The sequence below is a fragment of the Watersipora subatra genome, chromosome 9 (genome assembly GCF_963576615.1).
Source record: "Watersipora subatra chromosome 9, tzWatSuba1.1, whole genome shotgun sequence".
In the NCBI taxonomy this organism is placed as follows: Eukaryota; Metazoa; Bryozoa; class Gymnolaemata; order Cheilostomatida; family Watersiporidae; genus Watersipora; species Watersipora subatra.
This window is the reverse complement of record NC_088716.1, coordinates 20,626,336-20,639,183: the sequence shown is the minus strand read 5'-3', so window position 1 is coordinate 20,639,183 and position 12,848 is coordinate 20,626,336. Positions and strand designations below refer to the sequence as shown.

General features: G+C 37.1%; 1 protein-coding gene across 1 annotated transcript in view; it reads right to left on the bottom strand.

Annotated features, from left to right (window-relative positions):
- LOC137404309 (transcription initiation factor TFIID subunit 10-like) overlaps positions 1-12,848 on the bottom strand; it is a 43,384-nt gene that overhangs the window by 1,432 nt on the left and 29,104 nt on the right. Inside the window, exons 2-4 of the mRNA XM_068090499.1 lie at positions 11,200-11,343; positions 4,631-4,695; positions 955-1,063 (exon numbers count right to left, since the gene is read on the bottom strand). Of these exons, the coding sequence (XP_067946600.1) occupies positions 955-1,063; positions 4,631-4,695; positions 11,200-11,334 (309 nt within the window). The 5' untranslated portion in view covers positions 11,335-11,343. The remainder of the gene's footprint in view (positions 1-954; positions 1,064-4,630; positions 4,696-11,199; positions 11,344-12,848) is intronic.

The following is a 12,848-nucleotide window of genomic DNA, read 5'->3' as shown; positions in this document are numbered from 1 at the left end:
AGAAATTAGGATTCTGAGAAAAGAATATTTGACAATTTTATTGTGAAAACAATAACGATAATATATTATGTGAAACAAACATTTGTCACAGCATGATGTAACCACTTTAAAATTGGCCTGCACACTGTAAGGTATTTGCGTCATCTTAGAATGTAAATTCGTGCATTCATTTCTACAGATTTCGTGTTCTAGACTTTTCTATAAGCAAAAGCTAAATTTAAATCTAAAATAATCACATTTATGTTGGCTCTGGATTGAATAAACTACCGCTTTGTAAAAAAAAGTTCAAAAACCTAAAGAATGTTTTGAATAGCCTCAGACATCTGTGTGAAATTCATGATGGCAATATTTCGTGTGGCCAGAAATTGTGATCCTATGATGATGAAACTAAAGAATCGGAGTTTTTTCATTCTGATCTGGCCAACAGGGTGTTGTCCGTCTAAAAAGATCAACTTAGTCTCTGAAGCAATAATTTAAAGTTTCCCTACAGACGATTGGTGGACGTAATATAAAATATACGCAATTTATGTGATGGAAATACATATATGTTTCACAACCCAAATAGAAAGAATGTGTTGAGTTAGCATTCATATGTAATAAATTTATATAGTAATATATTATATATATAACCCAAACATAAGAAAACTCTGCATTTACGTAACACGGAAGTTCATGGCCAAATTTTTTTTCGTTTTTATATCGGTATGAAGGTTTATCGATACTCAACAAGTTTATGAAAAATTTGGCCATGTTTATTTTCTACAACAAAACACTTTAACAAACAATAACACCCTGTGATTTTAATTACAACTATTTTTTGGTACACGAGTGATTAATTTTCACAACAGAGAAACCATGGCTTCATATGCACTGGCAACTTCTGTAAATATACATGCAAGGAAATGCAAAACAATGATCTCTGGCTAACAGTTCACAATATTGGAGTTATCTCACCTGGCGCTGCTTTTTGTTCACTGCTGACTGCCTCATTTTGAACTGCTGTAAGGAGTCATTAACTATGTCTGATATAAACTTGTGGGTGGATAAAGAGACGAGCCTCACCCTGCAATGATTAATCCAGGGCAATTAGGCTATCCGCTATTGCTCCTTTACTATCCCGTCAAATGTATTGTAACGGTCTTTTCTAACCACGCTAATCAGAGAGCCTGTAAAACAAGGGATTTACTAGCCGCTATCATCACTGTTTCTATGATGCGGTTATGCACAAGTTTGTCATCATCCACAAGATGGAAGCAGCCAAAATCCGCTAGTCAAGCGAGTTCTGTTACTCGCAAATTTTTATAAAATGTTTCATGCCTGCGAAAGATGGATTTTTTTGTGCATCATCACTTGTGAATTATGCCCAAAAAATGCCCCACAAGCCATTCGTTCTTTTTAATTTTCTACATTTCAGTAACTATTATGTCAATTTGAGTATTTTCGCATGCGCCGGTATTACTTCTGCATAGAAATCCTTATTTCTTTAATAAAGCGCATATGTTAATACGCATCATGAGAATGTCCATTGAATCAATTATCACGTGGTAACTCAAAGTGTGCACAACTCCAAATGCGCATCATGGAAACATAGTGTATGACTAACATAAGCTGATCATGTCCATAGCTTGTGGGACTTTATTTATGCCTCCATGCTAAGAGCGATAAATCTCACAAACATTCACTTCCTGTGATAGCAGAAAAACACTGAACAAAAAATTATGACTACTAGATTGCCACACCAGAAGTAAACATTATGTAAATGGTGTGTTTACTGAATCAACAAGCCAATTCTAAAAATTACCTGCCAAAATTTATGTAACCACACAAAGGCTTGAAATAGCTGGACTGCAATGTCAGCAACCGCGGGAAGCTAATACACGCCTGCTGCAAACTAGCTAGCTACAGCGAACACCTTAACGCTGTAGATAAGAGATAAAGATAGTACATATCTAGGTCTAGATATGTTCATTTTAGGGTGCTTTTAGATCATCCATGTGAATTATATGTATACCATGTATACGCTTTTGAGGTGTACGCATATGGTCATTCTACATTTCAATTTGATAGCATACTTTCAAAATTTTAAGACAATCACAGTGCAGTACCTACTGTACTGCGCGCGTACAGTAGGTCGTTGACTTACAACCGGGTTTGGTTACAGCCGTCAGGCCGTATGACGATTTGGACATAAGTCGATTCTGTATGTTCTGATCTAACTGAAATGAATTTAGCTTACTAAACACATACTTGAAGCAAGTTTCAGTATGTATTTGAGTCAACTTAAAACTTTCGACTAAGATTTAATCATTCATCTGTTTGCGAATCTATTTTTACCATAACAGATAATGCTGAACTCGCCATGGCGAGCAACGCATATCGTTTAATAACATATATAATCAGTACTCAAATCGGCGAATTTTAATTTCGAGAGAAATTATTGCTGATATCTGTCGCACAGAAAAAATTCACCCTAATGAAAAATTAACGAAAAAGCCTCACGAAAATAACGAAGAACGGCTTTTGATATGCCTTGCACCAAGCTGCCTGACCTTCCCACGGATGTAGTCATAAAGTCGGGTAGACGCATGTCGCGTAGACCATAAGTCGACAACTTGCTGTATATTAATGGCGGATGATAACTGAGTCGGGTAATGACAGTCGACAAATGCAAGCGTGGTGATGCAGTATGCAAAGCTGTAGCCCAAGATCTTGATAAATATGCTAATGATTTTAAGCTATGATAACATAACGCTAGTCTCATACTAAAATCATTCGGTATATACTAAAATGGTTTAGTGGACTCATTTCGAGAGTAATCATCGAGTCGAATCGAGTCACATACGGATGAAATCGGCGTGTAAAGGTTAACATTTCGCACATGTCCCTTGTATTATCGATAATAGTCATTGTGTACAGTAATGTAGTATCATGTTACTGCAGGGCAGCTGATCATTTATAGCCTAAGCTGCACATGGGAAGATAATTCTTTGCATTAACGGATAGAAATATACCATCAACACTCTAGTAATGAAGTCTATGAATACAACAAGAAGTAAACAAAAGCTCATCAAGTACCCATCCCATTATTAATATTACCACAATATTTTATAATACGTAAACCCTCTATAAGTAATCTGAAAGCTCCTAGTATTAGATAACTTATTGCCAGCAGGAATCTATGTCCCTAAAGGTGCATTTACACCAGGATACTTTATGGGAGTTGCTTCCACTCTAACAAAGTCTGTTAGATATATAACAAAAAGATTGTAAAAATAGCTTTGTCCCTGTCGCCCACACATGATCAGTGAAGTGCTGCATATTATGTTAGTCCGATTTCAATGCAGTAAAACATGGAATTGACCAATCATATTTTGCAACCAAGCCAAAATTACAAACATGACTCTTTTGTGCTTGTAGAGATAAGTGGTCAAAATAAAATGGATATTGATACTGTATTTTATTAACTAAAAACTGAGCCTTTTTTATAGACGGAGTGATGTAAAGTCTTTGTAAAAACAAATCAAAGCAGACTAGAGGCCCTTTCACCTCTCTCAGCGGAAACACAACTCCAACAAATCGTCTTGGTAGAATCTCAACTTAACACGCATTAACAGAACATAGTACAAACTTTTCATCAGCGTTTAATCGATATAGACCATGACAAATTTTGTCTTATTTATAGCAAGTGTTTTAAAAAGCGACGAGTACAAAAACGTTGTTAGTAAAGTTCCCAAAAGTCACCATCTAATTAAAAGAATCATTTCTTTACCAATTACTTAATGCTAGAAGCAACATTTACGTTTTTGTATAAAAATAAACCTCAACCTCAAAAAATCAATTACCGGTACCAGATTTTTTAAACATGCTGAATGTAACAATCAGACAAAAATGATGAGCCATTGATACATCGAACTTAATAATCGAAGTGATGTTCATCATGTGGTAAAAGTCGCTATTTTACTCACATATGGTAGTAGACAGCAAGCTATAGTAGCACCAATAAGCGGATTACAAGTAGCCAAGCTTCGACTTACAATCATCGCTACAAACAAACTTTTCAGCGTGCATTAGACCCCCGCCATATGACATTAATTTGTTCCGGTGTTGGCATCGTAAGGCGAAAATGTCATACAGAAAGGTATATAAACCCATAGTAATTCTCTAATGCAAACACTTCTGGTAAAAAAAAACATCAAAACTTTATATACGTACTGTAATATATTAAAAATTAGTAACAAAACAGTATATTAACCTTAGTAACTATAGTTACCTACAGTAACTTTATTGTATTTAGTGGTTATGATCTGCTTATAATTACAGCTATGATTTTTACTTCTTCCTTTAACGTAGTTATCGATTTTAGGATCCATGGCTAATGAACCCAATAATTGGCGCAACAATTTCACCAGCTAGATTTCAGCTAAAGCCATGCGTCTGCTAGATAGCAGTTAGGTGTGTAGTTAGGTTCACCAAATAAGGGAGTTCCTAATCGTAAGTGAGAATTCACTCAGTATCATATCAGAAATTAGGCCCGAGTAGAATGCATCAAGAGATAGCACATTTCACCATGCAGATAAGATAAAGAGACAAAACCAAGCCTTTGCGTGGCTATAATAGGTGAGATACATACAGCCTTGGATCCACAGCTTCAAACCCTGACTTGTTGAGATAGTGAGCCGTAACTACGTCTGGAATCTACAATTAGTAACAACTAGTGATAAACTAACCTGAGGTGAAACTCAGTGCTGCACATATATTATTTCTTAAGGAAGCCGGTTCTCTTGATAACTGTGATAACACAAATGACTAACACGCTATAGCTGGGTGGCTTAATTACACAGTAGTAGTACTATATATGTAGCAGTATACGGTAGCAGCTGAAGTAGAACAGGATACAGAGAGAGGTACTACAGCTGATGGCTAACAGTTTCTCTGATTAGTAGAAGTTCAAGACCCCCTTGGGGACTCACCACACAGGGTATATGTATGGGAACGCATATGCCATTCGGATTATAATTGCAGGGTAATTGAAGTAGAAATGGGTTGTTTTCATCTGGATTGGGTTACACTAGGGTACTTTGGAGGCAGTGGATAAGTGCAGGCTATACTAAGCACTTACGAGTCCCACCTATGACACAAAGTGGATGCAATAAAAGCCTGGTGAACATATAGCCATAGATCAGCATCACCCCTGCTTGCCATTAAAGGCCGATTTACACCATATCGCCGTTAGTCAGCGTTTTCCTTTCGGCGTTCATCGTCCATTATGTGAACTGTGAACCGATGACATCGACGAAGCATCGCAGACATGTTGGGAAAGTTTGCAGCTGTCAAACTTTCTCAATATTTCGCCAAGCATCGACGACCTCCTTTCAAGTGTGAACCATTTTGGCGATGGTACTTCACGGTCGCCAAAATCAGTATACCTGCAGTAACTTTAATGTATTTAGGGGTTATGATCTGCTTATGATTTTGGTTACAATTCTTACTTTAATGTCATAATCAATCTTAGAATCCATGGCTAACAAATTGAAGCTATACATATATGCAGTTATATACGTATAATAAATTGTAGTTTATAGTAAATATTATATTAAACACCAAAATGCACAATAAATTTTCACTTTTGCGTACTTTTCACTGACCTTCGTTTCGCTCACGCAGTATCAAGCATATATGAAATAAGCGAGCATCATATCTATTTCAGGCGTTGTGAGAGGGATTTTGGCAAATAGCATATTAGCATCCTCGTTATTCCAACGTATTCAGCCCACCGCCCACAAAATTTGACTTTTGAGAGACATTTTTGTTGATGTCGGTATGGCAAAATAAATGCTGTAATGAGGGAACGGAAACGGATTGTGTTCCACATCATGAGGCAAAAACCATAAAACAGGGACATCCCAATCCAGGGGTGCACTGTAATCGCCAAATATGAACAAGTCATAGACTGAACACTTCAGCTAATTTCTAACAAATAACAATTATTTTCTTTATCGTAGCAGTGAATCTGTACGTTAGTGGTTCTTCACATGGTTTCTATGGTGCTAAAATAACAAAAACAGCATTCATACCATCCCATTACAGCTTAAACATTCCGTGGAAATTCTAGCCGCTAGCCATTTATACAACTATAATCTTGTATCCTTGCTTGAATTCGGCGAACTGACAAAATAATACAGACTTCATAAAAGGTTGCTTTGAATAGGACTTCATCTCATGACATTCAGCTTGGTAGACCAACACTCTAACCCTAGCACCAATCAACCCAACCGCCTTCCAAACTTGTAAAAATTGTGTAACAAGAATGGTATTCGGTTATATTAAAGAACTTTCAAATGAGGGAACAGTTACCAGAGCTCCTTGCGTTACATACGGTTCATTTGATATGAAAATCAGACTCACTTCAAGCAATGCAGGGCTCAATTGGTAATCCTAGAACTTGTATTGTCCCTGTAAGTGCACCACAATTTATCTGATTAGAACTCAAGAATGTGCATTGGAATGCCTTAAGGACAACTCGATTAGTTTCGTGAAAGCGGTGCGGAAATACTGGCCAACGTGAGGCTTGCTCCTAGTGACTACCACAATTCAACTAACAATACATGAAGACCATCATCACCAAAAAGGTGAGCAGATGTTCTCTATAAAACTGCTCATTTACCAAACTTCCATGTACTGCCATGAAATCATCTCTACATGGTGATGTAGAGATGGTATAAGATACCATATAGAGGGTAAAATATGGTAAAAGATACCATATTTTTACAGAAATAACGTTTTCATGAAAATATTAAATAGCCCAGCGCAAACCTACTAATAAAACTTATCAGTAGGTTTGTGCCTGACAAACCTGCTGCCTGGCATAAATGCTGCCTGACAAAGATTATTGCCAGGAAGCATTCCTCATAAAATTTACACCATAACTCAAACCAAAATTAGTTTTTGGAAGCTAGAGTGAAAACATTCACTAAAAGAAAAGAAATGGCTTGAGAAATATTTCCCCATAGTTTTCCCCATTTCCCCATGAATTTAACATTTTCTGTTTAGAATACCTAATCAACTTGACGCAATTTTTGCTATCTAGCACGGCACGAAGAGGAAGAACTTATGATGCATTTGAGATTCAGATCTATTTGTAGCGCGGATGACTACTAAAAGTTGGAGCTAAAAGTTGAATAACACAAACCTGTTCATATCACTGAATAAAATTATATTTCGCTTTTAGAATACAAGAAGAACATTGGACCATGAATTTCACTGTCAGAAAGTACGAGAATGTTGACAGCATTAATTAATTCAATGGGAGTGCAGTGTGTAAGAGACGGTAGAAATAACAGCAATGCTGTCTCTTCAATTTGCACAATTGCAAAGGCCATTGCGAATCATGTTATTATCAACTGTGTGAACAACTGGCATTAAAGCCTGGTTTCCATATGACAACGCAATGATCGCGCGCGGCCCAGTGATCGTGCGCAATGCATTTCTTGGGCCGCGAGGCAGTGTTTCCATATCGCGCGTAAGCTCCATGCTTGCATTGGACAGGGTGGATATTTTCCTTACTTTTTCGTAGGAGAGACATATTTCTTCGGAAAAACTGACCTCCGTTGCGAAATTACGCTGTCATATAAAAATCGGGCTTACTCTTTCGTACGGGAGACCGATTTCTTCGGAACAAAGCCTTTCGCTGGAATTGTGGGATAGGTTGAAAAGGTCTAGCGGTGTATTGTGGGATACATAATCGCACGCACCCATCGCAAGGATCCATTCTGTTGGATACTTGCGATCAGCGTACGCACGTCGCGCGACCGTCGTACGTTGACGTTTCCATATCACAACTGGCCTACGCACGACGTCGTGCGCCTTGTTGCGCGCCTTGCGCTGTCATATGGAAACCAGGCTTTATACAGCTTGAATCATGTAAGATTTTACAAATTTTGTGGATCGCCAGAGATTTGGCGTTTGAGGCACCTCTGAGTGGTACTTGTCAACAGTGGTGATTGTCGAAGTCAGTTGGTGATTGAGAAAATATGGTTTCAACTCCTAACCAACTAAATTGCTTTACTGGTACAACCAGTGCCAACCGGAAATAACTGAACACAGTATTGCAAAATACACAATTTTTCTTCTTTAGTACTGTTTGTACAATCAGGTTTCATAGCTGATTATTCGCAGAGACTGAAGATAACTAACAATTCTAACAAAATGAATTCTTTGGTAACCAGACTCGTTGGCCTCTAAGATGAGCCACCACAAACTTTTAGTAGATTCTATCAGAAAGTATCAGTGTTTTTCTATCACTTGCGATTGTTTTTGATGTTTGAGGTGATCTGACTGCGAGTATGTTACAAGATTCAAATCGACAAAACATGATCCGGTTAAAATGCCCAGATTGCAGCATTAGTGCTACTATGACGTCTATAGTTGCACTTCGGCACAGAGGCTGACAGAATAGAGGCACGCAACGCTGCAACCTGAACGCAATAGCTGATATCAATAACGAGAGAAATAGGCAGCCATGCAACTAGTGATGTCATTTCGCACGTATTTTCTTCGGAGCGTTTTAACCGTGATCAAATTTTGTCGATCTCAATCTTGAAACATCCTGGCAGTCAGATCACCTGAAACATCCAAAACAATCGCAAATATTCGAAAATAGAGATAACCCACTAAAATTTTGTAGAACTTTATCTTTAAAAGGTTCGCAGAGCCGATGGCAACTCGAAAGTTCAGTCAAGCATATAATTCGTAATGCATTCTGTTCTGCTAATTTAATGGGATAATGACATGCCTTAACGCATCACCGATCAGCTGCACAGCTCTGGAAGAGAGACCAACTCGTAGTTACAATCACTATTTACCACAGTTGGTTATGGAAATATTCCCACAAATGCCTGAAAATAAAACCCACAGTAAGTGAGCAGTGACTCATCTTGGCGATGCATTATTTGCTAGTGCATTGGTGGGTTGTGAGTCGGTTGAATAACAAGTTACTACCGCAACAGGAAGCAGGGTCATGGAAATGAAAAACTGCATAAGGCATCTGGTAAACCCACCTACATATTCTCCTGCCCAAATTCTTGCTGTATTTATATAGATGGACACATTCCAACTAACAGAAACTCAATGATTTAGTGTTAGGAGAGTTTCAAAGATTGCTGATTTGAAAAGTTAATCGGTAAAATTATTTCATAGATAGCCTAGGTCTTTTTTTACCGAATGTTTAGCAAACGCCCCAACAGTTTATATTGGGTCCTAAATTAAGTTGTTATGTCAAAATTTACTCCGTTTCACACCATTTAGTCATTCGACAGATTAAAGTTTGATTCTAGACCAAAGCCAGTTGTCTCCCCCACGCCACTTGGCTCTTAGGAATTAAAGAACTAACCATATAGGGTTATTATTGACAACACGGAGGCGATACTGCGAGGATTAAAGTGTTTGGTTAAAAACAAGACTTCATTAGAAATATCTTGAGCAGAAAAAAGTTGTCAAGTTGGCCTTTCACTAGCCACTGTCCTGGACCAAAACTAGACTTGAAAGATCAGACTTGCTCATAATCTATGTTATATTTGTCCGTTGGTCTATGAGATTTCGCCCAATCATGTTTTAACCACTGTTTCCATGACACGACTAATCCGCAAGTCTGTGTGATCTACAAGATGGAAACATCAAACCCGCAAGTAAAGTTACGCGCAAATTTTTAAATAAGTGTTTCAGGATAATGAAAGATGGAAACGGCCCTTGCAGGTGATGCACATGAAAATGCGAGACAGAAGTGCGCCACTCTGACTCTGGCGTATGATTTGTTACCTTTTTTAACAAAGCACCCACGTTAATCCGCAATATGCAACTGTCCAATGAAACACAGTAGCTCAACAAGCTCACATTCCCAAATCCTCACAATGTAAACATATTGCATATTTGAAATGCTTGATATTTGCTTTTCTCTGTTTAGTTTCTGGTTGTAAACGAATTTGTTTATGGCACAATCTGGAAAAACTATTTGACTTACAATAAAAGTGTAGTCGCTCAAAGACTATAAAAAATATTTCAGAAACAAAAGTACTAAAAACAAATATTAAAAAATCATACAATTTATATTACCAGGATCAAAATAAAAATCGATTTTTAGAAACTTTGAGACCAAAGATAACTCTCATATTTGACACCTCAGATGTGTTTTACAACTCATAGCAAGACTAAAGCATTTACTAAAGTTTCAGCAAATACAAGGCAGAAAGTTCTGCCAATTTAGCACAAAAAACACAACTTTTCATTTTACCTAATAAGCCATTCCACGCTTCCACTAGTACCACAGGTCAAATGAGACGTCTGTCTAAACTGTATAAAATATACATAACATGTGGCCTAATGAACTAGACAAGTTGGAGAGGCATGCAGCTCATGAATAGAAGTGGAATGAGACACAAGACATCTCGAGTATCGACCTGTCTCGTCCCGGATGGTTCTCGTCTCGACCTAACTATTGCCAAACTCGAGACAGGGAATAGAACTAAAGCGCCTGCGCACGGCTGTTAAAACATGGCGGCAGAAGAAGTTTTGCCGATTTTGGTTCCACCACCAGCCAAAGAGTCTAAAAGTGTGGTATGGTCTTATTTTGCCTTTAAAACAGAAGATGGGGAATTTAGCAAGCTTATCTGCAAAAACGTGGAAAATATGTATCCTATAAAGATTCAAACACATCAGGACTTCATAAACATCCCAAAAGAAATCATCCAGAGATCAATTTACCAGAGAAAAAAGGTATTAATCAAAATATAAAATAGTGTAATGTACATACATGTACATACTTATTTCACATTTTAAGGAGTTCAACTACACGAATAAAAACTAAAGGTGTTTATAATAATTATTATTAATCAAACTCAGAATCCTTAAAAATATATAACTTCGCTATTTTAAAGCAGTTTGTGTCACTTTTGTTTACAAAAAATACATGCATATCACTATTAAAATGTTGTATTTAAATCGTTTACACCAGGTGAAAATTCAATTTAAAAAGAGGCTTATCAATTTCATATACCAAGTGGGCTAGTACTTGTGTAGTGAAATCATCACCAAATGCTCATTATTTTACTGTCTCGTGTCTCGAATTTTCACAAGACAGTGTCTCGAGTCTAATCTTGAACTTAAAAAACCTGTCCCGTTCCACATCTACTCATGAACATTACTTACTATGGGATCATAGTCTTGCAGGGTGCTAACAAGCTGGGCCATACTGGTAGTGTTGGCTCCGAGTTGGTCATGAAATACTGTGATAGGTTTTTTATCCCCATCAGATAACACGGGCTTTCTATCTTGCTCAGCCATCGCCTACAACTGCAAATGACACTATGGTGAACAACAACCATTGTTCATCCAGCAGTAGGCCTCTAGTCATCTGTATAGTCCAGTGATGACAAACAATGGCCAGAGATAATAAGGGACAAAGGGTGCTTGCGTAAAAGGAAAACACCAGAGATAATCTAGCCTGACGGAATAACTGAAGATGATAGTAAAGAAACTAGCCTGTGATCCTAAACGTTTTAAAGTTAGCTGTTTAGATGATTCATTTTAATCCAAGCAAATTTAACATGAAATAATAATAACTAATATCAAAATAAATAAAACGTAATATTATGCTGACAGTGTTTATTACAATCTTTACTATAATAAGAGCCGTGTTTGTCCGAAGCTGCGGTTAGAAGTTGGGAAAAGATATTGCCCCGCATGGAATTCGAACTCGTTATCATAATATAATGCACCCCAGGTTACGATTACCCTGTTATATGGTTTTCTTCGCCTTATGATGTGAAACACTATGTTTTTTGTCTCCGTCATTCGACATTTTTTGCCATACATCGACCGAAATTTCTCTCGACATTTAAATTTGGCAGTCGGTGTGATGAATACATCAGAATAACGAAGATGCTAATACGCTATTCGCGGAAATCCCTCCCACAATGCCTGAAAGAGATACGTTGCTCAATCTATATCTCTGTTCAGCATTATTCGTTGCAAATTATAATTAAAACAAAACCGGAAATAGATATAATTTAAGACGATGACAAATTTACAGTTTAGTAAAATACATACTAAAACTTAGCTTTACGTATTTAACTCAAATGTGTTTAGCCAGCTAAACTCATTTGAGTTAAATACAATGTTTATGTTATACATCTGTCTCGAAGGAATGAACTCTCTAAGATACGTACCATACGTAGTACATTTTAATAATACATTTTATTGCGGATCATAACCAGCAAATACACCAAAGTTACCGTAAGTAGCTATGGTTGCCAAGGTTAACATACTATTTTGTTACAATGTTTTAATATGTACAGTACGTATATAAAATCTTTTGAATTTTACAGGGATGTTTGCATTAGATTATTACTATGGGTTTCGACACCCCTCTATTTGAAATTTCCGCCTTACGATACTAACACTGGAATGAATTAATGTCGTATGACGAGAGTTAACTGTAATGATAAATTTAAACAAATTTACCTAGTCAAACATAAACAAGTAATATTGCCTCAAAAGAATTGATTCATGACTCTGTCAGAATCATTTATTTATTCAAACTACTGCTTGTATTCAGGATTTAGGAGTACCTCTGGGTAACTAGTTCAGATGCCTTCCTTATTAGTATAAGAAAACAGCACATGAAAGAAGCCTGACAAACATTTATTTCAGTACAACTGCGGGACATCTGCTAACTCCTCAGGGAACAAAGCTGTAATAAATATTATTTCTTTTATGTAGCTGGCTTGGTCTAAAGGGACCTAATCTCAATGGCGGGTTATGAGTGTTTTATTACTCTAATGTGAGAGGATTTCAGC